Source organism: Pygoscelis adeliae, unplaced genomic scaffold (assembly GCF_000699105.1).
Source record: "Pygoscelis adeliae isolate BGI_AS28 unplaced genomic scaffold, ASM69910v1 Scaffold270, whole genome shotgun sequence".
NCBI lineage: Eukaryota > Metazoa > Chordata > Aves > Sphenisciformes > Spheniscidae > Pygoscelis > Pygoscelis adeliae.
In genome coordinates this window covers 1,126,726-1,154,155 of record NW_008823916.1, presented here as the reverse complement: position 1 = coordinate 1,154,155, position 27,430 = coordinate 1,126,726, and the positions used below count along the sequence as shown (strand labels likewise).

General features: G+C 51.2%; 1 protein-coding gene across 1 annotated transcript in view; it reads left to right on the top strand.

The window, feature by feature from the left end:
- The window catches only part of ASTN2 (astrotactin 2), a 308,249-nt gene that overhangs the window by 104,563 nt on the left and 176,256 nt on the right, over positions 1 to 27,430 (top strand). Inside the window, 2 exon segments of the mRNA XM_009319305.1 lie at positions 1 to 50; positions 511 to 648. The exon segment at positions 1 to 50 is cut by the window's left edge and continues 25 nt beyond it. Coding sequence (XP_009317580.1) covers positions 1 to 50; positions 511 to 648 — 188 coding nt within the window.

Here is a 27,430-nt window from a genome sequence, read left to right as displayed (position 1 = left end):
CGGGGATATGACTTGGTCACAGGAGAGCAGGCGCCAGAGAAGATACTCAGGTGAGTCAAAGGAGTGTTCAGCTCGGACATTCAGGAGGGGAGAGCCGGTGAGGACATCCCAGCGGATGCTACCTCTTGGTCACTCTCAGCTCTGTCTTCTTGTGCTGGCTGGGGAATACGAGTGTCGTTTGCCTTTGACAGACCTGAAAGATTTGTCCATGTTCTGCAGAGGGGGAAGGGTTTCCCTCTCGTCCCCTTGGCTGGACACAGCTCAGCAAAAGCGAGGACAGTGTGCACAGAAAGTCCCCCTGGACTAAAAAGAAGAGCTTGACCATCACCATGTTCTCCCTGTGACATCTCTAGCTATTCCTCTCTCATTTGGCTTTCAGGGCAAGACCAAATGACTAACTTATCCCATGCTGCCACCACTGCTCTGACTTCCAAGTGGTCAGGTGCAATAGAGGGCCACCATTTGCTGTGGACACTCTGTTCCTATATGACACGTTTGTCCTTGTTCCAGGTCCACCTATAGTTTGGGTCAAGGCCTGTGGCTGCCTGTCAGTAAGAGCTTCGTGGTGCCCCCCGTGGAGCTTTCCATCAATCCTCTCGCCAGCTGCAAGACGGATGTTCTGGTGACGGAAGATCCAGCAGATGTCAGGTAGGAAGCAAATTTCTCGTTTTCCTCATGCTTGAGTGACTACACTGCTCTTTAAATTGTTGTTGAGGATGCAGTAATTTCCATGATAAGTTTGATTAATTTTCTTCCAGTAAGAAATCTGATGTGATAGCTCTTCAGGCTCTTTTGGTCCTGATGGGTCTAGGGCAGGCCTGTGTATATAGCGCTGAAATCTGCTAATCCAGTCAGGTAAATTGGTATGAACCTGTGGCAAGGCAATTTTAAAGTGGCTTAAATCTAATGTTAGATTGCATAGCTTAAATTGATGCATTTACCAGTACGGAGTTTCTGTCGTCTTTCAGAAACTCATACGTATGTCACATCCACCCAGCCCCTGATAGTCTGCTGTGGTGCTTATGAAGGGCCAAGGTCGGGCCCTGGTGAAAGGCCATGTTGCTTGTCCAATTATTATACAGTTAGAGGGTTTTTTTTTCCTCCCTTGAGTTCAGTAAATGCCCGGATATTTCTCTAGCTCCCCCATTTTGACTAGCTTGTATTTTAACCAGATGCCATTGGACTTGTGACAGTCTAGTTCAGAAATGGGACCTAAGAGGGCATTGCAGGTGGAGAATTGCCCTGGTGGAAGGAGAGGCTGTTTGCTGGGAGAACGGGCTGAGGGTGGGGAAAGGGGGGTCCCTTGGAAAAGGAGCTGCCTCAGAGAAGAGCAATGGTGGTGATTGTCCTCCTCTGCCTGGTGTACAAGGGTTTAACTGTAAACTACAAGGTTTAACTGTTTAATTCCTAAGATATTTAGCATGTGTTCCCCTTTCCCCCATTAAATTAAGATTGAGCTTGTGATTGTTGCGTGCCAGGGAGACTCCATGATCCCTCCCTCCCTTCCTTCTCGCTGCCTTCTCCCGTTGACTCAGGACATGATTTCCTCACCTGCAAATTCTTCTCTGTGTTGCGAATCATCTTCCTGGGCAGGAGCAGGATTCTTAATATTTCCCAGCCCCTTCTGTCTTGTCTTTACCCAGAGCGATGGGATGGTGGATTTCCATTCTTCTGTCCCATGATCATGAGTCTTGGCAGGGCTATGCTTGGAGCAAGTGCCTACACAACCTATGGCAGAACCAGGACTGGCATCCAAGAGGTCCTCGCTTCCAAGTGTGTTTTTGTGGCTAATTAGTGCTTGTTCCCTGTCCTGCAAAAAGAGACTGATGGTACAATCTGTCACAATATGGCTTTCTTAGGAGCATTGTTTTCCTTGTCTGCAGAAGACTACTGCTTTTAATTTGAGAAGGTGAAGGGTCACCTTGTTGTATGTTAACATTTTCTAAGCCAAAATGCCAGGAGAACATTATTTCTTTCTTGCCTCCTCACATCTTCATTAAAAGTACCTTAGTGAAAGTAGAGGCTAGGAAGCTTGCTTTCTTCTCCAGTGCAGTAATTGTCTCTGGGCACTGATCCTTGTGGAAGAGGATGGGATGGATGAACGCCAGGCAGGAGGAGGGGACTTTCTGGCACGGAAGCTGTTGCTTGCTCCCCTCATAAATGGAACCTGAACTGAGAATTCCAGGTATAAATATTGGAGTGACTCAGGTAGAATAAAGGAGGTGAGTTCGCAGCGCTTGTATGTTATATACAGGAGATGCTAAATTATTAAAACTTTAATAAACGTAATAATAAATATTTGATGTTGAATTATGGAAGGTTTCACAGATACAGTGAAAACCAAAAAGCGATCTATTATTTCTGCATTAGAACTTAAACACTTCTCAAACGGGGATCAGACTGCAAGCTCGGGGTCCCGAGCGCCCTGGCGTGGGTGGAAACCAAGGTGATACCACCTGAGCAGAGCGTGATGGTGCGGAGGAGCTAATGCTGGGGCTGTTCAGGTCCACTGCAGTTGGTGAGCAGGGACGTTGCTGTGTTTGGTGCTCACGGGCATCGCGTTGGCCTGTCTCCAAGAACCTCCTCTGAGGTTCTTGGGTGCTTTCACATAATGAGAAAGGTACTTTTAGAGCTGTTTATCTTGCAACCTCTTTGCTGTGTCCGTCTGGACTGAGACAAGTGTTGGTAGCTTCTCAAGGGAGCAGTAATGCATCAGTTTTGGTGGTTCAGATGTCCAGATGATGACCCATAATGTCAGACCTACCATTGGAGGTGAACACGTGCTGTTCATTGTGTAGGTGTTCAAAGACAGCCATCCCTCTGCGCGGCGGGAACCTGTTTCCCGGGCTGTGGGACCACGGTAACACTGCTGTCCTCCATGCTGGCAGCTCTTGCAGGTGGTTCTGCAGCGCTTGAGCTCTAACACAGTCATGTCCCCATGCCAAGGGGCAGATCCTGGGCTGTATCACACCAGCTGCAACACGGCCGTGTCTCAGCACCTGGAGTGCCCTGTTTGCTGTCCTGTAACGCTGTGCTGGTAGCTTAGTCCTGTATTTCTTCTGTGTCTTTAATAAGGAGCGTGCTGCATTTCTCCAGACCTTTCATTAGCCTGACACCTTTTGGCTCTGGGGTCACTTGTCTTGAAGAGTTTAATGGAGGGAAATTGCAGAAAGCCTGGTTTGGAGAAAACAAGCGATGAAGTCTTTACAACTCAGAGGGTTAAAGGTTCAAACGTGGCCTTGCTTTTTTATGAAGATGCTTGAGACTGCGGAAGGGACAGGTGGGGCTCTGCCTTTCAGCAGCTCTCCAGGGAAATGCTGACTCCCTGCTGCTTCTCCGGAGGGATGCTGTTCTCCGTGTGTTTCACCGCTAAGCAGTGCAACAAGCTGTACGCAGTGCGTTGGTGGATGGGAACGAAGGGCCCAAGCCCCCTCCTGCTGCTGCAGCCAACTCATTAAAGAAACTTCCTATAGACAGGAGCCAAAGGTCTATGTGCAAACATCCCAGTGGGGATGCTCCCATGTGTGCTGGGGCATGAGTGGGAACGGGACGTTGCATGCAGAACTCGGTGGTGGAGGTTTTAGGGCTGTGCGTCATAAATTAAGCACGAGGGTGCTTAGAGTTAATGAAACTTCTATGTATAATTTATCAGTAACCATACTGAGCATCCCCTCTTCGACCCCAGAATCTGATCCTCTGCACGATGATCGCATCGGTCGCACGTCTGGGATCGTGGCAGTCACGCTATGGGTGATGTCTTTGTTCACATGAGGTTGGCCAGCAGCGCTGCGGGGCTCTCCCTGCGCTGAGAAGCCTCCGGCTTGGGCTGGAGGCTGGGTCCCGGGCTGGGCAGGCTGCCCCAGTTGCTTATCTGCTGCCAGGACAAGAAATACCTCCCAGTCCCACCTTGTCTCGCTTGTTTTCAAAGAACTCTCTTTGTTTCCCTCTCCCTGTTGCTCCCATCCCTCTCTCTTATCTATATTTCTCCCATAACCTAGTGGTAAACAGTAGTCCGTATTTTTTTTAAACAAATTACTACTAGGTGTTTCATCCTTCTGCTGGCTTTCCCTGGACACCTTGCCATCTCTTTTTGGCTCTTTAGGAGGTACCGCTTGTCCTGTGGGACCAGAAATCGCTCTAATTGCGGCAGCATACACCGCTCTGCCCCATTGGCAGCTCACGGGGAGGACCTGCACTCGCAGCCCCCGGGTCCCGCCGCCATCAGCACCGAGCGTCCCTGCGGGGGATAATAAAAGCATCCCTTGGGGCGCAGCCGGCTGCGGGGGACCGAGAGGGGAGATAACCCGAGGGGCAGAGCATGGCACTGGCAATCGCCTGGTGGTCCTGGTTCACCGTGCCACCCGCTCTGCAGAAAAGTTGATAATCTCTGGTGAGCAGCTATAAATCAGAGGCGCGAGCCTCAGCTGCCGCCTGACATGACATATAGCTCTATCGTTATGGCAACCATAGAAACAAATAAAAGCCTTGCCTTCACTTGACAAGCCTTTGAGATGTCCTGATGGAGAGACAAGTGTTCAGCGGCAGAATGAATTCTCTTGAACTCACTGTCGATTCATCTTCGTTTTGCTCCCAAGTGAGCCCCTTTGCTCTCTGAATTCTTTGCTAAAGTACAATGAACTGGATTTTTAAATTTTTTTTATTTGTTTGGTTTTTTATTTTCACTTCTCTCGGTGGCTGAGACCTCCGCTCCCCAGCTCTGTGCCCGCATGCATCCCGTCTCGTGTCGAGGACAGGAGCTGGGCTTTTGCTCCCCGCCTGTGGCTTTCCCCGGCTCAGCCCTGCCATGCCCTTGCGACACCACCGCTGCCCCAGGCTCTCAGGGGTTTTGCAGTGATTCGGGTGCTCGTGGTTTTGCAAGTCGGTGCCGAGCGCTGCGGTGTCAGGCTCCCTGGGAGCAGAGGAGGATGAAAAATGAAATGGATGAGAAAGGCAAAGGCAATCTGGGCCAGGAGAGGGGAAACAGCTTTGCTGTGGCCACGCTGTCGTAGCAGCAGCAGAGCTCATCTGCCCTGTGCCTTAGCCTTGTGCCTTATCTGCAAGAGCACAGGAAAATGGGTGCTGCTGCAGGCGAGCACCACTGAGGCTCAGGAGGTGGGCTGGGCCGGTCCCCTTGGGCAGCATGCCGGTGGGGTACGGGCAGGAGCAGGCAGAGGACACCTTGTCAGCTCTTCCTGCCATTCGGTGCAGGATATGCCGTGGGAACTTGGCCTTTTTTTCCCCCCTTGTCTGTCTCCTGGAACAGAGCGGGCTGTGATTTCTGGATGCTCGGTGCTGGAGGGACCCTCAGCCAGGAGGTCGGGGAAGAGGGGAAGCCCTGTTTTTGGGCTGTTCCTCAGGGGAGTTGCCTGCAGAGCCTCTTGCTCCATTGGTGCCAGTAAAGCGGCCGTGAGCGGCTATCAGCAGGTGCCCGTGATAAATGGATGGCTTCACGTGATGGAGCAAATTGATCATTGCATCACCAGGCACAACTTACTCATTTCTGCAAAGAGGGCAATTCATTACCGTGCACATCACAGAGACACTGTCATTCCCACAGATAATGTCTCCGCCGCTCTGGCCTGGGCTTCTTATCACCCAAACATGCCGTTGTCTTGCAAAAAGTGGTGGAGAAGCAGCTTGCAGTGCTTAACACAGGGATAAAGGCAGCCTTTAGCCTCATCCTCTGGAGGGAAAGAACAGATGCTTTACAGAGAGGCAGCCACCAGCCCCTGCTCTGCATCTGTCAACTTAGCATCATCCTGGCTGCTTACTGGGATTTTTCCTACTCCCTGCCTCCCACTTTGATTTATGAGTGCAGGTTAAAAGAGTCAGGTACGTCTCACTTGGCTACGGGGTGACTAAATAGAGACGTAACCTTGCGGCAGCCACCGAAGGGTGTGAGCAGCAAAATGAGAGGAATTACAGGAGTGGTGAGATGAAGAAATAGGGGCAGAAAGGAAAGGGAGGAAAAAAACCCTCAAAACTCGAGCTGAAATCACCCCGGGAGTATCTAGGGTAGGTCAGAATTGAAACATGGGTCACCCAGCACCTCTGAGAGGGTGCAGGGACCTCACAGCCCTCAGCATGTCTTTTCCTGATCCATCACCAACCGTGGGTGATCTTTCATGCCCGGAAGCAGAGGGGCATTTCAGCCCTGCCTCTTCAGGGGCTTTTAATAATTCCTGCTACGGTAATGCTGAGTTTCACTCTCTCTCTGTGCTCCTGTCCTTTGTGCGAACCCACTGCCTTTTTGAGGTCTTGATGCTGGGCTGTAAAACTGCACAGAAAATTATCAAACCCCTTAGGGGTAACGGATGTAAATTTGGATGTGGCTCGTAGGCAAATCCATCGTAAGGAGCAACAGCAACAGCTACAAGTTTGGCAGCTGAGCGATTGCTGTTCCTCTCATCCATGGAGCTGCAGAGCCCAGGAGGGAAAAACAACCCAACGAGTGAACAGATTTTGTTTATATATTTATTGAGACAATTAAAAAACTATGACACCCGCCAAATATGTAAATGCTGTCTCACACCCAGAATGATTCCCTTTAATGTATCTGGGATCTCCCATCACAGAGTAGGGTTTAGCATTGGACTCTGCAGCCGCCCCTTACGCCAGATCTGCTGCTGTAGCTGTGTGTCCATCCATCCAACCGCCTGGAGCAGGATCTGTGGTGGAGCAGGATGCTGCCGGTGCTGAGACAAGCAGCAAGTGCAGAGGGTCTAGCGGGGGAGGCAGGGGCTCTCAGACACTGTGCTGATGTGCATGCTTAGCAGAAGGAGATGCAAGGCAGTGAAAACAGACCTTGGGTTTCTTCAGTGAAAGGAGTTCTCCCGTCTCTGTTTGATGGTGTTATTTGTTTTTATGTTGCTGCCTTTGCTTCTTGTTAAACATTGGCCAGAGCGTGCTTTGTAGCTGCCTTTTCAAAGTGCAGCCCCATGGCCTCCCTGTTTATACAGCCTGGCTGTATAACTCTTCCTGAATTACATTTCCACCCCCCATCGGAGTTTTATTACCTTTACCTTTGTGTGCATCTCCTGCCTGTGAAGGGGACTAGAAGGTTTGCAGGCGGGAGAGGGACCAGGCGGTTCATCCCTCCCCCAGTGCTGTGCTGGGGCAGCGGGGGCCTGCACCAGGCTTGGGATGGGGAACCTTTGCTCTCCTCCTCCTCCTCCTCCTCCTCCTCCTCCTCCTCCTCCTGTGCTGGGGAGGGAGCTGCGGTGCTTTTGGAAAGGATCAGGTCGCTGGGGATGGACACAGTGGTGCCAGGCCAGCACTGCGAGGCCAGTTTGTAGTGCAGGTACTTGAGCCCCAGCAAGTGCAGAGTATTTGGGGTCAGCTCTCCCATTTCAGAGCAAGCCGGCCCACGTCACCTTCACCCGGTGCCAGCCGAGAGCATGTGGCTGCCCGGCCAGGGGACTGGGGCTTGGAGCTGCACTCGCAGCGTGTTGGGCACAGGAGAGGGACAGCGGAGGAACGAGGATGGTGGCAGCAGCAGGAGGGACAGGATTTCCTGCGTGCCTGGGGAAGGATGCTCTGAGTCCCTGCCCTCTTGCCCAAGGCTGTCCTCAGCAATTTTGTCCTTAAGGCCCCCGAGATGCTTCAGGGCAAGATGGGACGATGGCCCCAGTCCCATCTGGATGTGCAGCTCTCCCTCAGCATAGCTGTGTCAGTGGGAGATACGGTCCCGGGTGGGGCAGTGACATTGGGAATGGGTTAATACCTTTTCTTCAGCTATTTCTTAATGCAGCTTAGTAGAAAGAGCTGGCACCATCCACCAACCAGCTCTGATGAGATTTCAGTTGCCTTAAACTTGCCTGATGTGGACCGTGTCTGCTCCTCCTTTCTCATTTTTATCTGCTGTAACTACTATTGGATCACTTCATCCAGAGGACAAAACTAGTAAAATTCAGCTGAGCCGAAACGTTCCCGGGAGCGTGCCAGGGACCTGCGACAGGCTCCGCAGCCAGTGCAGGGAGGAGAAATCTCGGCGGAGACGACAGGAACGGAGGTGGACACGAACAGGGGAGCTTTGTCCTTCTGCTTTAAGGGCACCACGAGAAAAGACTGCCCCTTGCAGGCTTGGGAAGGACTCTTGGAGAAGATGGACCCCTAGGTTTATTTTTATGGGGGCTTTTTAATTGCTGAAGGGAAGCGGGGATAAACATGTTGCTGCAGAAGAACATCGTTCTTGCTGTGGAGGGACGAGGGAAGGCAGCTATGTGCAAACCAGACAAAACCGAGGGGGAAAGCTCCGGTTCAGCTTTCACCCCAGGGCAGGCAGCGACCGTGCAGGCACCACGGCTGCCAAACCCAGCAGCATGAGCAGCCAGGGCCGGGCACGGGGGCAGCCGCAGCTGGCGAACCAGGATGGCCGCGCTCTCCGAAGACAAATGAAGTTAATTAGTTTTGTCTCCTGCTTCTGAGCAGCCAGGGCTGGGGTGATGTTTCTATCGGCTCCGGTGGACTCGGTACAGTGCCCCGTCGCCACGGCTGCTGCCCCCGGGGGATTTGCTCCACTCTGGGATGTCACCCCAGCTCTCAGGGTGATTTATTAGGGCAAAATGCCCTCCATTCCTCCCGCTGGTCTCGGGGCAGCTGAAGGAACCATCAGTGCAGCACTTTCCAGACAGCTCAGAGTAACTTTGCTCATGCTGTGCTGGTCCTTCTCATTCCACAGTTTCCAGATGCAGGAGAGATGCTCTGCAGGCTCTCCCTGACCCCCTGACCTCCAGGCAAAGGAGCAAAAGCAGCTAAAAATTAGGTTAGAAGCACCAAAAAGCTCAGCACATGGTTCAGAGACAGCACAAGTGTTGTACAGAGCAGGGGATGGTGCAACCCTGTCTGGCATGGCCCGTCGGCTCAGAAAACCTTTCCGTGCTTTGCTGCAGTTGGCTGGCGGGACCGCAGCCGGACCGGACTGTGCGTCAGCTGCAAATGCAGCTCTGTCCTTTGCCTCCGCCCTGCCCAGGTTTCACATCATTGCTCCTTTTTGTTTGTTTATGTGCTGTTTACTCAGCTGCTTCTTTTCTGATTTAGATGTTTTTAAGTACCTGTCAGGTCTTTGGTTTCTGCAAATCTGGCTGCTGGCTATAGAGTGAAAAGCAAAAGCTTTCTTGACTTTTTCCTGCTGCTGCATGTTTAAATCCTGGAGGTCCGGTGGGCGGTGATGCTTTCCTGGGCACTACGCTGGAGTGCGTTAAGCAGAATATTATTTTGAGGGACTAAATCAAAGAGTGGTGCAAAGCTGGAGAGGTTTGGAAGGAGGGCTGGGGACTGAGCAGGGAGGAAAAAAAAACCCCAAGAAAATTGGGTGAAGCCTTGCAAAAAAATAATCCCATCTTGGGAATTGCCCTGCTTTCACTGCCTGAAGAATTACTATGCCATAATCAATTCAGCTGTAGACATTTCCTGCGGTGTTTTTGATATAATGAGGTGCTATTGGCTGCAACCAAGTGCCTTTTATCATAACGCAGATGGGTGCAGTTAGGGACCTGCTGCCGTGCCGTGCCGTGCCGCAGGCTGCGCCGTGCTCAGGGCTGGGCTCCGGCGGGGCTGAGCAGCGCTGGCAGTGGCCGGAGTGAATGCAGGGAAAGCAGCGCTGGGAGGGAGGGGGGGGGGATGATGGTGTTGATGGACCACAAGGTCTGTACATAATTCATCTAGCGCATGTTTCTCCTCCACTGGAGGAAACGAAAGCAGCTGGCATTGAGCAGACTTTGGAGGGGTGGCACGTCGGGGGGTGAAGAGCCCCCAGTTGCATCTAGGGCACTTTCAGGTCTGTTGGCATTGCAGCTGAATGATGTTTGAGGGAGAATGCATTCATGTCTCCTGCAAACAGGAGGTCCGGGAGTTGCACGTGGGGGTTTGTCCCAGGCATCACATAGCCAGGTCACTCGGTGCAGACCGACGTTGTTTCGCCTTATATGTAAGGCAAAACTGGCTCAGGTCAGGGTACTGTCCGCCGATGCTGCTCACCCTCCTGGCTGGTGGCTCTGCCGTGGGCTGTCCTTGTGTCACTGCATCGCCATGTCCACCCCAGCACTGCCCCTGCCCTGCTGCGGGGCTCTCTCCCAGCAGCAGCTCGTCGGGAGCTGCGCTGAACCCAGCAGCACACAATTAAACACCAGCTAATAACTTCCCTGCTACTGCAGAGGGCTTAAAATAACATAAATGAAGAAACTGAGAATTAAGGCAGGATACTGTGTAAATATGCGCTGAGCTTTTGCAGTGAGAAGTCTCTTTGTTCAGTTCAGTCCACATTTCCTTTTTTTTTTTAATCAGTGTGTATCAAACACAGATGGGCCAGAGCTGAAGATGTTGGTTCTGAAATGTGGTTCCTCTGGAGTTGGACGCAGCTTGGTGTTAATGATAAAGTTGTGGGTGGTCCAATAAAGGGCTCCTTGACCCATGGAGTCCAAGGGGTGAATACATTGCTTATAACCATCCATACCAGACATGATCTATACGTGTAACAGGTCCCTGACGTGTGTTAGGGCTCTTCTACCGAAGTAAATGCTGTGGAGCAGCTATTCTGCACTACCTCCCCAGGGGGATGCCCTGAAAACCCTGCAGGAAGGGATGGAGTTAACCCGCCAAAAGGTTCTTGATCTCAGCCCCCCGTTTTTTCCGTATGTGCCCATGCTGACAGCCCGTAATCTGCCATTAACCCTTTATTAACTCAAAGCCTGCCCTTATTTTGAAGCATGACCTTTAAGCTCAATAACACCAAGGCTGTTTTCCCAGGCGGCAGCGTCTGCAGAGGCTGAGTGACATCTGGGCAGGCAGGCTGGGCAGCGCTGCCTCTTGCCTGCAAGCATTGGTACTGCCGACCCGGCTCGCAGCCCGGCCGTGCCTGAGGTCCCTGCGTAGGGGTTTGGTAGGTGTTGAGTGGTGGTACCCCGTTTCCTCCTCTTGTTCCGTGGCGATGCCTTCCTTTAGGGAAGCTGTGGGTTTCTGCTCGCCTCCTGTCCACAGCCAGTCTTCGTGGTGGCATTTTACCCATAAGTTGGTATTTGGCTTCTGTTTGGGTCTAAAGGACGTTGACTTTTGTTTTACTGACAGCTAAAATGAGCCCTCTTAGACCTGCTCCAGGTAGTTGGGATGGGCACCACTGCAAGGCAAGACTATTTATTATGGATGGACTATTCCAGGATGTCTGTCTCCTTAGTTCTTGCCCTTTCTGAAAAGGTGGCTCATGTTCCCCATTCCTGCAGGGAGCTGTTGATGGCTCCGGTTATCATCCTGCATCTCCCCGTGGGAAAGGAGACCTGGGGGAGGCAGGGTGTGGTATTTGGCTTATTTGAGCCAAGAAGCCAGCACTAGATGTGTTATGAGACTTTGCTTTTTCTTGCCCTTATAGGAGCTTCTTGAGGACTTAAGGTAGGAGCAGATCATCCCTACCTGATGTGACCGTGGGCAAAGCTGAGCGCACCCTTTCCACCCTCCTGGGTGGGTGGGTGCTGGGTCCAGGTGAAGGAGCCCTCCTGGGCTTGTGTTAGTTTGGCTTGGTGCCAGACCAGCGGGATGACATGGGTTTCTTGGGGTGAAAGCCGTAATTTGTGCCCGAATAATACATGATCTTGGTAGAGGAGGAGAGTTGAGAATGGCTGCCATTGACCTGAAGGGCTTTTCACGGCATCTCATTTGGAGCTCAGGGAGAGTTACAGACCCCCCCTTTCCTGGTAAAACCAGGATATGCTGCATCATAGGCAATTAATTATGAATGGAAACCTCCTCTTTTATGGAAGCCTGGTTTATAAAAAGAAAAAAAAAAAAGCAGCTTTTAGTCTGAAAAACTTCACTGCAGTAAAAACAGTGCCTGGCTTGCTTATAAAGCACAAGTGGGCAGCAGATGGGCTCAGAAGCAGCAGGGGTAACTGAGTGCGGGGACACTGCTGGTATTTGGGGGCTGTCCCCTTGCCTGGCCTCGAGAGGGGCCAAGAAACGGGTGGGATTGAGTACAAATCTGGTGAGCGGTGCAGGGAGAAGCCCCAGTTGTGGTGTGCGTTTTGGATTCATCAGCTGGGGCTTTGCACTGCTGTCCCCTTGCCTGGCCTCGAGAGGGGCCAAGAAACGGGTGGGATTGAGTACAAATCTGGTGAGCGGTGCAGGGAGAAGCCCCAGTTGTGGTGTGCGTTTTGGATTCATCAGCTGGGGCTTTGCAGGGATTTAGGGGAGCGTGAAAATACTTCCTGCTAAACATCTGGCTCCCTGACACTGCGTGTGCTCAGGTTGCAGGCAGGAGTGGGGAGGTGGCAGCAGCTTTGCTGTCCCTTTGCTGCTGGGATGGTGGTCCTGACCCCACCACCGCTTCCAGAGCAGATGGGTGGCTGTTCCTGCGGAGGCTGTTCTCCTCCTCCTGTCCCTGTCCCTTGGTGTCATACCAGCTGTGCAGCTGTGGGTGACAGGGCATGCAGAGAGTTGAGAGCATCCCCACAGATGCTCCAACCACCCCCCCAACCTTTCCCTGTGGCACTCGGTCAGGCAGACGGAGGGTGTTCCCAGAATAGTCCAAAATAGTCTCATTTTTGGGGATCATGTGGATTTGGCTGTGCAAAGCCCGGCTGGAGTAGCTGCAGCAGGTAGCTGAAGTCCCTGAGCTCTGGCCTCTCCGCGGCAGCTGTGACAGTCTGACGTATGTTGACATGTCGCCTGCTATAACGGGTTTTCTGAGCTTTGCAAGGTTCATCTGGTCTCCCCTGGGTTTCCCGGTGGGAGCGGGGCTGGGGGAGTTTCAGGCTGGGAAGGCTCAAGCAGTTTAGAGGGAGCTGAGCTGGTTTGCAAGGCCAGCACGGCGTCTCTGTGTGCGGCATTGATCCTGCTGGTCTCCGGGTCAGGTGCCCACGCAGGCGCTTCCTCGAGAAATAAAACCCAGCGCCAAGTGCTGGGCGAGCTATTTAGGGAATCCATGGTTCTGCTCTGAGTTGGTGCCACAGCGTCCTGGCAAAGTCAGTCCCACGTCCTCTGCCGCAGCTATGACGCTGCGAGGAGCTGCTGCGGTCCCTCCTGCCACGGCGTGCCGGCACGACCATGCAGCATGCCAGCGTCCGCCCCACGCGTCTCGCAGCGAGGGGTTTTCACCTGCAGTGGTAGAAATGCCTCTGCTCTGGGAAGGGCTGTTTTTTCTTGCAGGAGATGATGTGGCTGCAGAAGGCAGAGGAGGAGACGCTTGGGGACTGCACTGGGCACGGCCCCACAAGACTTGCTCTTGCTCTCTGAGCTGGACAATGGGAGCCTGGGTGGGAAGAGGCATCAAGTCCTATGACTTTGACACTGGCAGACTTTGCTGCCAAACTCCCCCATCCTCTGATGAGAGTCCTGGTGCAAATATCAGATAGGACCAATCCCCAAACAGCTTGAGCAATGGTACTGAAAGCTCCCTGTCTCATCTTCCAGCACAGCTCAAAGGCTGCTTTTGTACGGTGTCTTAGCCACCTCGCAGTTCCGTGTGAATCCTTATCCACGGTCGCTTTGCTAATAATTTCCCGGCATCACTCTATCAAGTTATCTGTTGAATTCCAGACAGATCAGGCATTTCCCTTTCCTCAAAAAGCCCAATACAAATTCTCTTGTCACAGAAAGATAAGGGGTGAACCTGATACACTTCAGAGTCAACAGGTAGACACAGAGAGAGGCGACAGGGACCAGTGTGTCTGGCAGGAACTGACCCCCCCCCCGCTGCCTGTCCCGCCTGGGTGCGGCTGTTGTGCGTCGACGCCTGTTGATGGGGTTGATCCCTGTGGGGATGTGCCAACTCCCCCACCGAGTCCATCAGCTGTGCAAGCCAAGAGCTTCCCGAGCTTCAACCAGCTTCAAGCCCTCCTTGGCTCAGCCCATCCCAAAGGTCTCCGGCCCCCTCCGTGTCCCCTCCCAGCACGGAGCCCCCCATGCCCTCCCCAGAGCCACCCGAGAAGGAGGGGTTCCTGCCTTCTCCTGGTGACAGAATCAATACCAAAGGCCGCCATTAATATTCTAGGAATGGCAGAGAAGATTGACTGCCTCATTAGCAGGCATCGTGTGAAACTCTGACAATAATTAACAACTCAACGGTCTTATTTGCTGGCCTATCACAGAAGTATTCAATCAAAAATGTAATTTGCTCAACGCTCCCATTTACCATAAAGAGAATATTCCTTCAAAGTTTTAAATAGACTAATTAAGAGGGAAGAAATACAGGGAAAAAAATTATTAACAGTATAGTTTTAATGGGAAATTACTGGAGCATATTAATAATGCAATAACCATTTTTAACAGCTGTCTGTCAGTTTGTGGGCCGGGGTAATTAAATTAGTCACTAAAGGGTTAGTCAAATTAGGTGTCGCAGAGCAGCGCTGGGGCTAACGAAGGCACATAAGGCTTAATGTTCTAGCACACAAAGGAGGATGAGATGCTGAAGGAGGATGAGATGCTGACGTTCATGGCAGGATCCCTTCGAGGTCCCCAGGGACCATGCGGGGGGAGCCCCCGGTCACCCCAGGCACCGGCATCTCACCTCTCCTCTCCTCGGTTTAGATGAACCAGTCGTGCCGGGTGATGCGAGGAGCGGGGCAGAGCTATGCGTTGGCAAAGGCTGGGTCATTTCCGGGAAAATAACAAGAAAGAGTCTTATCTGAGCATGAGCATGGCCCAGGGTGGCCTCCGTGACGTCTGCTCCAGCCTGATGCTGCTCGGGTTTTTAATCTCTTTCTGAGAGCCAGAAGGCAGCTGTGCAGGGGCTTTTTGGCAGTTGCTTTCAAGGCTTTTATATTCTGCAGGTTTCAGGCTCGTGTTCCCCCTTCCTCCACGCCTTCACCCCTTTTGAAATGAATCGCAGTTAATTTTGGATGCTGTCGAGCCTGAAAACACATCTTTCTTGCTGCCAGCCTATTAAAAATTATATTTACAGCTCCATAAAGCAAAGCGAGCTGTCAAGGTAACGTCCTGCTGGCTCCTGTGTGTTCAGGGCAGAGAGTAAGGATTTGGAGGGGTACTTGCCTGTGTGATCACACTGAAGATTTGAAGCCCAACGGAGAGGTTTCTGGCTGAGAAAATAATTGTGTCCAGCCTGGGGAGGTGTTCGTGGGAAGCATGGTGCCTGGGGGACCTGGGGTGCTTGGGTTCCAGGCCAGGGGATGCTGCTGCGATTCCCGTTCCTTCTCTGCTCCATAAATCAGGATGGGAATGCTGGCCTCTGGCTTTGAGTGGGAAATGATTACTCCTTTCAGTGTGTTTTTTGGGGATTTGAGACATTTTCTCCGTTTTATATTGATGAAGTAAGACCTTCTTTATAATATGTTCATGTGGAAAAACTAACCGACACAAAGCAGTAACAAAAGCCCAGAGAAAAACCCTCACTCATGAAGAGGTACCAAACAACGTGGTAGTTGGGGTGTTTGGAGGGCGTAGAGGTCTCTGACCTAAATCATGCAGAGCAAGGACATAAATTTCCATATATTGGCTAAATGTCTGGGCTTTTCTGGGCAATTCTCTTGCTCTGATTTTACAGAGAAGCGCTCTAGAGATTTGAAAGTGATAGAGGTGATGGCAAAGCCTGTGCGTTCCCGTGAGAAGTTTCAATTTTCATGACTCAGTGGGGTTGGTTTTGCATAATTCTTTCTCCCATCACCCCTATTTAAAGTTTAAGTTAACTAGAGACAACCCTACCTGCCTGAAGTGCTTGGGACTTTCTGCTCCTCTTTTTATATCATTAAGATAATAGATGTAAAGCTAGCAGTTGCTTTAACTGGGTGATTTGGGGGGAAGATGTGCTCCGCATGGCACATGGGAGTCAAATAAATACCCAGTGGAAGCAGCTCTGGTTCAGCTGTTGGCTCTTCGGGTTGCTTCAAGAGGAGAATCCTGGGAGAAGGGAAATGGTAAAACCCATCAAACCCACCAAAACACCTCAATATCCCAACAACTGCAAAAACAATATTCCTGCCCATATTGCAGCAGGGCGAGTGGCCGGGCTGGGCACTCAGGCGAAGGCAGGCCCTCCTCTTTCTCACATGTCGGAGAATTACAAGCCGTATAGATTATTTTAATGGCCATATTACTTCCAACTGTGCCTCCACCATCTGTTCTTCCCCAATTACGGATGCAAAAACCCAGCATGTTTCTCCATTCTGGCAGTAGAGAATGAAATATAAGTGCTGTAAAAGGGTGTATATTCTTTCAACAATGTAGTTAGCACCTGCAATATTTTGCTCACGCTTCCAACCTGCGTCGGTCGCGATGCTATGCTTGGTCCCTCCGCACCGGTCCCGGCCGATGCCCAGACCCGCGATAGCAGAGGGAATCGTTGATAGAAGGAAGAGGCTGGTGTGCTACATCATTTGTCCAAGCCGTGCGGGGCAGCTGATTTATTAACGCTGACCAAGCGCCTAAGTGCTACAAAACTCGACAAGAACCTCTTACCTCCGGCACAGCGATAAACAGGATTGAGGCACGGTGGGAGAGAGGGAATTAAGACAGGACATCAAAGACTGGATTCCATCAAGTAAATCATGCCATTGCTTCAGTAGAAGAGCCCCTAAATGTTTTATTAGGGATTTTCAACAACTACCAAAATTAAGATGGAAGGGATGAATTATTAAAAAATAGATTAACTAAATTAGCCTCTGAATTAAACATGAAAGGTACCTATCAGGAGCAGCATGGCCACCGTGTGCTGCAAGCATCCTAGTCCTTCAGCCAGGCATGGCAGAGGTGGCCTGGAGAGGGGGAACGGCGCTGCCGGGGTGATGGAGAGCCGCAAGCTGCTCCGCCGGGTTGGGGTTGTGTTTCCAGGGCATGGAGAGGCTGGCTGCAGGGTCGGGAAAGCAGAGTGCCAGGTGCTGCGTAGGCATCAAAGGAGGGGTTTCTGCCTCGGAGAGATGCAGGCTAGATACACAAGGTGGAGCAAAGGAAACAGTGTTAAATAATGCAGATACCAAAAGGTGACTTGCCTGAAGTACTCAAGCCAGGATCTGAACTTTCTTTTGCTATGTGCTAGTCTGGTGGTATCAACTCAAAACCGTCCGTGGCAAGAGAGGGACTGAGCCTGCATACAGCTCAGGGGTTGTGGTTGGCGTTGGGGACCTCGTGGACCTGTGTAAGGGTAAGGAGGGTTTGCAGGGGCCAGAGAGCCCCTGGGGGGAGTGGGTGGGTGAGGAGTGCTCCCGTGGTCCCTCCTGCCAGTGCACCTGGGAGGATAGAGATGCAATTTGGATGGTGCCAACGGCTGGGCACAGCTGGTGCTTCCCAGCCAGAGCAGGGGGTCTGTCCATGCCTTTGCTTAGTTCAGGCACGCTGTTCTGTCCCCAGCTTGCTGCGTGCCCATGAGCAGACAACTTCAGTGTCTTGTGCTACATTTCTCCCACCTGTCAAATAGAGACGATATATTAATCACTTCCTAAAGTGGCCCTGTAATCTTAATTTCCTGTTTAAGTGCCCTTGCAGTACAATCTGTCCCGACGTTATGCAGGCGGGGCTACGGCAGCCCATGAAGGTAAAGCACAGGCAAGAACAGGAGGTGAAGAGATGTTGTTGTCTCTGGTTTGTTTTGTTCCAGCCCTCAGGAGGGTGGGAGCATTGTCTCCAGATGCTAAGCACAAAATGTGATAGAATTTCTGTTTGTTTGTTCTCCCTCTCTTTCTTCTTCCCCAACATGTTCAAAGCTCTTACGTGCAAGTCTACAGTCAAACTCCTGCAAATGCCAGCGGTAGTACAGCTGCTGGGAACAATTCACAGTGTCTACAGTGGCACTGCTTTAAGGTGCGCTCTGATGGAACAAGTGGAGGTTTCATTCACAATAATAATAAAACACTACTTTGCAGTTATAGGCTGCTTTTCATCTTCACAACTCAAAGGAGCATTAATTAACTGCGCGGCACGGTGGGAGGTAGGTAGCTGTTGTTGTCCCCGTTTTACAGATGAGGAGTCTGGAGCGTTGACACATCCTGCTTGTTGCCCGCGGTTGTGCAGTAATTCACCATCCGAGTCTGCGGCCGATCCCGAAATGTCAGCTCCTGCTCAGGGCTTTATTCTTGGGAATGCTCTCTGCTCGTTACCGGTGGCAGAGCAGGAGTTTTGAGGTCATCTTCATTTCTTTAAACCGAGTTTGGTTTTGGGTAGATAGAGGTGAATATTGCTGAAGTCCAATTTGAGTCTTCTAATGTGAATTAGGCCAAATGCTGAAAGCAAGTTCATTGCCCTCGGGCCAGCGATCGGGCAGTGTTTCAGCTTTGCGGTGCTCCTTCCATCGACAGAAAAACTTGGAGAAACAAGTTAAGCTCAGTCTTTGCTGTGATCCCCGCTTTTTGCAAATACATACAGAGAAGCATGTTTGGGTGAAATGGTAAAAATACAACCGACTGTTTTCTTGCTCGTAAATCCACAGGTTTGTCTCTCCAGTGAGCTCTGCCTCCAAAAAACTCCTATTTGACTCTTTTCCAAGGGTCACATTTTGCAGAGGCTTGCTTCTGCTGTTGCTTGTTGGCTGAAAAAAATCAATGTTCGCTCGTGTATGTAATCAAACAGGCCTTTTGCCTGAATTTTGGGAGAGTGTTTGTCTGAGAGGCTTTGGGTAACCCTCATCTCTCCTTGCATGCGGCATCGGCTCGGCATGGCTCTCTGTGCAGCTGCAGTATGAAATGGGTCAGGCTGAGAGGTCACCCCGGGAAGAGGAGCGGGGTGCACGCTGCCGTGGGTGTTGGGGTGGGATCAGCCCTCCCTCGCCCCCTGCCTCCTCTGAGAGTCCACGCGATGCTCACAGCTCCCCCTTCTACCTGGAGGCACCGGCTGCCACGGGCTCTGATGGATGCTCCTGGCATCCATCAGAAGATCTTTCCCTGTCTCTCCCTGCCCTGGCAGAGGGGGTTCGTGGGGTCCATGGTGGGAGCCTGGGCTCCACATGTCTCTGCATGTCTGTCTCTGGTGCCTTTCAGAGGAAGCATATTGTATTCTGGGCATCCTCCTCAGCCCCGCGGGGCAGACCTTGGATTAGCATGGAAGCCTTTCCATTTAGTCTCCTTAATTAAGACAGACACTAAAATAAAGGTGTCGCATGGAATGTGATGGGCAGGAGAAGGAGGGTGGTCCTGCAGCGTGCAAGTGCTCTTGTCTTCCCCTCCCCGCTGCTCCTCTTCTCCTGTCATCAATCTCCTGTTGCTAAATGTGCAGCCAGAAGAGCGGGTTCCCAGGCAGACTTCCCCCTAAGACAGACCTAATCAGGCAGGAGTAGCAACGACCACGTCCCACGCTCCTGTGAATTGCGGTTCAGACTGAATATCCTTCACCGTGACACTGGCAACTGAAACGAACCTGATGGCTGAGATCTGGCTGGCCCAAGGGGAGGGGTGCTCCCATCCCATGCGCACCTGCCTGCAGCTCCCGTCATTGCCCGCGGGTTTGGGCCCCTGGTGCATCCCTTGCAACCTCTGCCATAGTGTAGCTCTTCTAAACGCCTTTGATGTGGGGCACTTAGTGCCAATAATTGAGCTCAGGGAAGAGTCTGCTGGGAGGTGTAGTCTCTTCTGCCTTTAATAAATGCATATATTCTTTATGTGCTGTTTAATAATGCAGTAGCGCGAAGGTTTACAGATAAAGGGAGGATGTCTGCTCTGGGATGCTTGGTGTCAGAGTGAGGTCGGAGGAGCTCTGAGCTAAACTTCGAAATCAGAGTGTGTTTGTGTGTTAAGCACGGTGCTGCCATTGGGTAAATGCATTGTCTGTTCTTTAGAGGTGCTTTGGGTCGTGGGTTATTGTTGAGAGAGGGTAGGCTTGTGAATAAAAAAATAACCCAACAAAATAAGGAGGTAGATCTTCTAAAGCAATGTCTCCTTTGGACACCTCAGTCTGGGACTAGTGGGCAGCCCTGGGAGTCCGCTCAGCCCCCTGCATTTCTACCCACACGCCCCATTAATAGCCCTGCTTGGCAGATCTACACTAGGGTAGCTACGATGTCAAGAGGCTGAAAGACACGACAGCGCAGCAGGGACAATGTATCCTGTTGTGGGCACTGGGATTTCGGCATCTTACAGGTTTGTGTCTCATGGTAGATCTGTGGTGTCTAAGACAGTGCAAAGTGCAAGGAGTTTTTTTCGTAGCTGAGGCTTTCTGTCTCTCTCCCAAATGGTGTTTTAGCTATCTAATGCTATGGGTAAGCTCAAGACCTTCCCTTTCCTCAGGAAGGCCAATAACAGGCTCCTTCTTCTCTCCCTGGCATCTATTGCAAGTAGTTCCAAGGGCCATAGGCTGGGACTGATTTGACTGCACTTAGGAGCAGCTTAGATCATCCCTAGTTCTGTATCTAAACCCTGTCGTGGTTTACGTCAACTGTCAACTCAGCACCACACAGCTGCTTGCTCACCTCCCCCCCCCCAGTGGGATGGAGGGAGAATTGGAAGAGTAAAAGTGAGAAAACTCGTGGGTTGAGATAAGAACAGTTTAATAATTGAAATAAAATAAAGTAAAATAGTAATAATAATAATAATAGAATACACAAAGCAAGCGATGCACAGTGCAATTGCTCACCACCCACCGACCGATGCCCAGCCAGTCCCCCAGCAGCGGCCCCCCCGGCCAGCTTTCCCCAGTTTAGGTACTGAGCATGACGTCCCATGGTATGGAATGTCCCTTTGGCCAGTTTGGGTCAGCTGTCCTGGCTGTGCCCCCTCCCAGCTTCTTGTGCACCTCCAGCCTTCTCAGTCAGTAGAGCATGGGAAGCTGAAAAGTCCTTGACTAGTGGAAGCACTGCTCAGCAACAACTGAAACATCGGTGTGTTATCAACATTGTTCTCATCCTAAATCCACAACACAGCCCTGTCCCAGCTACTAGGAAGAAAATTAACTCTATCCCAGCCGAAACCAGGACATCCCCAAAGCTGCCTTTTCTAATCGGCGGAGATCTGGTCTGTGGAGCTCAGGACACTGATCAGCTCTTGCTGCAGTCCTTGACCACCTTAGGGCAGGGGGATCATTGCCTGGAATGAGCCGATCTCCCCCGGTGAGTTTGGAGGAGCCCAAAGTGACCAGTCCTATGCATATCTTGGATTACCTAGGGATGGGTGAGCTGAATCCCATCCTCGGCATCTCGTGAGACCTCAGGAAGGGTTGGTCTGGCTACTTCTGGACCAGCAGCAGCCAGGTCTCAGCCCTGCTCAGGCTGCGCGACCGCTCTGGGTAAATGCCACTGGCACCAGCAGATGCTCAGTTGCAGGAAAGCAATCCCCTATCATCTTATCTCAGGATTTGGGTCCGGGGTCTTCTGTTTTAAGCACATCAGACCCAGTCCCACAGCATAGTCCCAAGCCTCAGCGGAGCTGGCACAGTTCCTGCTGCCCAGCGCTGAGCTCCCAAGTGAAACGTCTTTACATGAGATATGGACGTGCACCCTGCTTCAGCCTCTCTGCCTTTAACCCTCTCTCTTCCTCAGGTAAATGATGACGTTCTCTGTTCCACGTTCAACTCCCTGCTCAATTTATCTTGTTTATTGACCCAAGCAGAAAGTCAATGGTTTCTTCGCTTCAATGGCAACCAATTTGGTTCAGGAGGAACAAAAATGGATGCAGTAGAGTTCAGTGCCAGATTTTTCTCCCTTTTTTTTTTTTAAATGCTGATTATCGTTTTTTCTGAACACACCCGGCCCTGGACACAGTTCGGCAGCCTTCGCTATACAAAGGCTGCAGGCAAGGCTAAAAACGTACAGCAATTACCCCATGAATTGGAGAGCTGGGAGGAAGCCTGCGGGTCAGCTCATTACAGGCAGGCATTGCTGCGGCCAGGGCTGCCCGCTCCCTCCCGGTGGGTGCCGTTTGTCTGTGAAACGTTGGCCTCTGGGGGTTTCATGTACATTTGGAGCTCTGTGTCTTCCTCAAAAGTCTGAAGGCGATGCTTTGCAGCTGTCGCCTGGATCAGAGATTTTCAGGCACTGCACCGTGGGCTCCCGGGGGGCTGTGGTTTGCAATGGGGGTGTGAAAGGGGATGGGGAAAGGCTTGCTCGCCTCTCCATGGGGGTATACGTAAGACTGCAAATCAGGGAAGGTTCATTGAAGTGCACTGAAGGGAGCTGCCCTGCGCACAGGTCTAAATACAGCTTCTGCCCCAATGAGTTTGCAAGTTGGGGACAGCATGTGGCTGCTTTGAGGTCTGTCCAGGCAGCGCTCGCTGACGTGGTGGTGAGAGGGGTGTGGGGCATGTGGCATCTTTGCAGGGGAGGTACAAGAAAAAACCCTCCTGGCAGCGTGGGTGCAGTTTTAAGACATAGCCAAGGTGATCTAGTGGGTTGTGGCCACCACACAGGGTGGTTCTGGTCCTTCTTCAGCCACCGATGCCCATAGCTTTGCCCATGCCAGCGGTGGCATCTCTCTGATCCTGGACTGAGCTTGTTCAGGGATTTAAACCGGCAGAAAACCCTTCTCTTTCTCTGTGGCAGGGAATTATTTGCTCTCAAGTACCTACATCTCCAGGCAGGTGTGAGATGGGTCCCTACCAAAGGCAGCAGCAGATAGGGGTCCTCCTCACCTCTGGAGACCAGACCCATGGAGGTGGTGTCCTTGGAAGGGTTCAGTGACTGGTGGCTTACCAAGGAGGGTGCTGCCCTTGTGAAAAACCCGGCTGTACTCCAAGGAGCTGGGCACTAATGGATGCTGGGCAGCCTGGAAAACACAGTCTGCATTGGGTGCCTAGATAAGAGCCAAGTCCTTTTGAAAAGTCTGCCCATATGGACAGAAAATCCCTATGCAAATCTCTCTCCAGGTATAAAATTAATTGGATTCCAACTTCAAAGACTACTTCTGGAAACAAGCTGTAAATAATCTAGTTGTGCCTCAGTTCCTCTGTCTGCAGACATTCACCTGGCTTTTTCAAAGCCAGGGAGCGTTGCTGATAGAAGGTGCTATATATAGCAGCAAAGCTATGCATATATGTATATGTATGCATAAATGCATCCCTGGTAACTGACCCAAGTGTGTGGTGTTTTCTAAAATACAGCTCATGGGTTTGGTTCTCCAAAAAGCTCAGTTTTGCTTCTCATGGGTTCTTACCCCTCTCTCCGTGCAGGCATGCACACCCCCACTCTGTGGGACGCTTGCTTGCCCGGTGCCATGGCTGGGAAGCAGCATGCCCAGCTCCCCAGGTCTGTGGGGAGCAGGTGAGGTGGAGGGGGCTGATGATCCCTGGGGTGTGGAGGGGCTGGTGAAGGTCATCCAGCTGTCTGGCTTTCGGGGGGGATTCAGCTGGATGGAGCTTTATTGCAGAGCCTAGTGTTGCCCCTGGAGCTGCATGGGGACGCTGAGCTGTTGCAGCATTACGGGGCTCGCTTCTCCACGGGCCGTCCTGCCTGCGGTAAGCATCTCATCGGGGCAGGGATCTCCACTCCGAACGGTTATCCCTGCCTGTGCAGAGATGGCTGATCCCCAGCACCCGGTTTCCCAGGGGCTCATCGCTGTCTGTTCCCAGTGGATCGATAGGAGCATCTGTGAAAAATCAAGGCGTGGATGTCTGATCCTGCAGCCCTGGCTGTTTCCTATTTATCTAATCTAATTCTATCGGCATTTCTAAAGTGCTTATCGCTACCGCATCTAAGCACTTTATAGGTTTCTTGAGAAAAAAAATCCCAGTCACTGTGTAGTGAGAGTGGTCGAGTCTGGGATGTGGCTGGTCCCGGTGCCTGGGCGCAGGCAAACAACAGGCTAAAGGGTAACCCCCTCCCTCTCCCAGTTTCCCTGCAAAGTCCAACTTTTCCTAGTGACCCTCATGAATTGCTACAAAGTCAGATCCAGAAGAGCCCATTAGAACAGAAGACTTGCCCAAAATACCCTCGAAGGCTATAAAAGGGAAGGAAAACCCCAGTGACTCATTTGTGCCTAAGCAGATGCTGAAGTCTGAGCCCCAAGCTGGGATTTTCAAGCTTGCCTTTGCAAAATGCTCATGATGACCGAAGGCAGACACAGCCCCCAGTGCCGTACCTCTTGCCGGGTCCATCCCCAGTGCCCGTGGGGCACTGCGGGTCGTCTCTGCCTCCGTGGGGCTGGGGGACGAGCTGCTGCATGGGGGGCTGTGCCACCCTGGGGCTGGGATGTGGGCTGGGGTCCTTCCAGCTCCTCTCCGCCTTTCTGGCCTCTCCAAGTTCCCACCAGCAAGCAAATTTCCAATTTCTAGGCAGGGAAAGAAGGGTGGAGAGGTGGGAATGGCCGTGGCCAAGCTCTCTTTTGGGCTAGAATATATGTCTGTTTTAAATGGGAAAATCCTTTAGCTCATCCCAGACTCATCCCTTTGGGATGATGAATGAGCAGTGACCTGAAATCTTGGCTTGCTGATGGCTGGTTATTTTGAAGGGCAAAGACAAGGGGAAGGTGGCTGGATGCTCAGTTCCTCTCCGGTGTCTGATCGGGTCCATGTTGGGACCAAATATGGGTGGGGTATTAAGGAGGTGCCCAGAGCTCATCATGGCTCATCATGAGATTAATGGCATTTTTCACCATGCCGCGTAGAGTCTATATGAATCTATGTTTTATTTGAGCCAGCCCAGGCAGGGCTGCAGTCGCTGCCTGGTACTGGGGCGGCCTGACCCATCTCATGATGTTTTCAGCCTTTAATAATTTAGGGTGAGAGATCCCAGGCCTTCTGTCTAGGCTTTTGCTTGATTGCTTGTTTTTCTAAGATTTCTTTTTCTCCGCCAGGCAAAACTGTTGCAGAGGATTGAGGCAGACATTTTGTGGAGGGTCTCTCTTTTACAGGTGAAGAACCACTTTAATTTGGCCAGCTTAAAAGTGCTTTTGAAAAACTTGAATCGCTGCACACGGCGTGAAGTCTTGTTTGATTTTAGCAGCAAGAGTCGGCAGCAATCCTCCGTGCCCGAGCATGGCTGAGCATCCCTGCTCCGAAATGCTGGTTGAGGGCATGAGGGAGGGCAGCAGCAGCTGGCCAAAAATACCGAGTTTGGGTCTAGTGGGGAAGGGGAACTGGGGGAATGGGGGAGAGGAATGGGCTATACTGGGACAAGAGTGGAGGAGGACGGTGAGTGCGCAGGTAGGAGCCTGCTGGGGCGATTTTGCTATGGAGAGAGCTCTGCCCGCTGAAGGCTGAGTGATGCTGCGTCCTGCAACTGCTGCTGAAAAATGTCCTCTTTTCCAGACTAAACGCCTTCCTTCCTCCCTGCCCAGAATAAAACCCCGATTAGGCTCCTCTTCAGCAAACGTTATCAAGTTTGCAAAACTCCAAAGCCGGGAGGTGCTAGGGTCAGTTTGCTGTGCAGCCTTCAGGCAGCCCCTCTGTGCATATGCATTATGAAACCGTCTTTAATGGCATGATCATATCCTAGTTTTTCACCTTTACCTCGCTCAGCACAGCCAATGAACCTGCTCTGGGAATGAGCTGCATTAATGTGGAGCTGTAAAAACTTCAACCGAAGTCAATGAGAGCTGTGCTTTGAGCAGGGAAAGTGTCATTTAATGCTAAGCACTCTGAAAAATCAAGTCTAAATGTCTCAAATTTGGTGCATGTAATGTAGTGGATGTTTTTTACATTACCGTTCCTGGGTCTTAGCTCCCCATCTGTATAAACGGGGAAGGTAGCAGGGAGATTGGGAACTTAATCACTTTATTGGTTGTGAAATACTGCTGCTTTTGGCGTTGAGCAAAGGATAAGCAACCCATGAGGAGCTGAGAAATTGTGCATGCAGAACAGCAACTGAATAGAGTACAATAAAGTAGGAGCTATGCGTCCTCCAACGAAGAGAGAACAAGATACTGAGAAGCTGCAGATGAAGTTGTTTGTAGGACGCTGAGAAGCCTGCGGATGTCCACAGGTACCCAGGGGTGAGTTTTGGGATGCCTAAATGTCAAGCTCCGGACTGTTTCAGGCACCCAGAGACACCTGGCTACAGCTCAGCACTGTCACCTTTGGCATTTGGGGAGAAGTAGGTCCTTCAGGTAACCCCCCTCTATGTGGTCTTGCAATCAACACCTTCATGAATGCATAATTACCAGAGGCTGAATTAAGGTTGCCAAGGCAACCTTAGATCTCACATTTTCTTAAGTTTTGAGTATGTGACATTGCAACCTTTATAATTTCCTTTATTATACTTTTTCTGCGTGCGCCGACCTGTGCGTACCTGCGTCGGGTGGCAGTGGCTCCCGTTCGTGGGATGCCTGATGGACCTCGATGTCTCTGTGTTGCAGAGCAGATACTCTGCAGGATCCTTTCACTGACGGAGATCCCACCATCCAGGTGGAGATAGCCTGGACATGGCATCTACCACAGAGGGCTTTGCTCCCTGTAAATGTAACTATGGGGTACTGCACTTGGCAGCTGCTCTGGATTCGGGCGACAGGGCTGCGGGAAGGGCTGGGTTGCATCCGAGCAGTTGGTTGCGGGAGCAAGATGGGGATGATAGCGGAGCCCATGCCACTTCCCTGCCGAGCTCCTGCAGAAGTGTGATCCCCATGGAGGATCTGGCTCTGGGCTGGCCTTTCTTGTCCTCCTGGGTCCCTGCCCTTGGTCACGGCACGCGGTTCTGGGATCAGAACCAGGGGTTTAACCAACATCAAACCAGCTTTCTCCCCCCACCCCTCTCTTCTCCTACAGCATGGTGTGTTTCGCTCCATCTCTCCAGATAAGCCCACGGGACTCCTGGCCGGCCACTCGTGCGGTGCAGGGGTCAATGTTTCATTGGCAGGGGTGTTATAAGTAATTTTGGATGCCTCCTTTCACGGCAGCCTACAGCAGGTCTTGCCAGCAGCATCAGCAAGGTCTGCTCAGCTCGGAGCAGCTCCGCTGTGGGAGGCCTTCCTTTTGTTTTTTGGTTTCCCTTTTTGCCCGGTTTTTTTCTTTCCTTGTTATCACTGTGTTATCTCCGAGCATGAAAAATATCCCTCCAGCTGTTTTTTATTTCTAAATTGAAGCCAGAAATGTATTTACAAGTTCACTATTTTGAAAATAATATTTTGAGAGGATGGGATAGAAGGAATTGCTGGGCAAACTGAGCTAGTAGAAATATTAATTAGCATAGAGAAATCATTGGATAATTTTCATTTATGTATTTTTTAATTATGCATTGCTGCCTTTACTGATAACCCCCACACCAATAGTGTGATCATCCATTTTTGCTAGTTAAACATATTACTTTGTGAGTTAATTAGTTCTCAGTTACTATCAATTAATACGTACTACTACTACTACTACTACTGATTCCATGTTGAGCAAGCAGATTCCACTACTATTAACTGTTTAAATTATTAATATTTGGAGCCAAAAGGCGTTTATTGGTAATTGCAATGGTGTGAGGGGTCAGGTGGCTCCTCACTAAGCCTGGAGCTTTCTGTTCCTGGTGGTCTAAATGCTATATTTTTTTTATTATTTAATGACTTAAAATGCTGAAACTTTGCTTTTCCTGTGCTTCTGGTTTGCTACCGTTTTTTGAACTTTTAGAATTCATATTATAAAGTTTTTCTCTGCAGCTGAATGT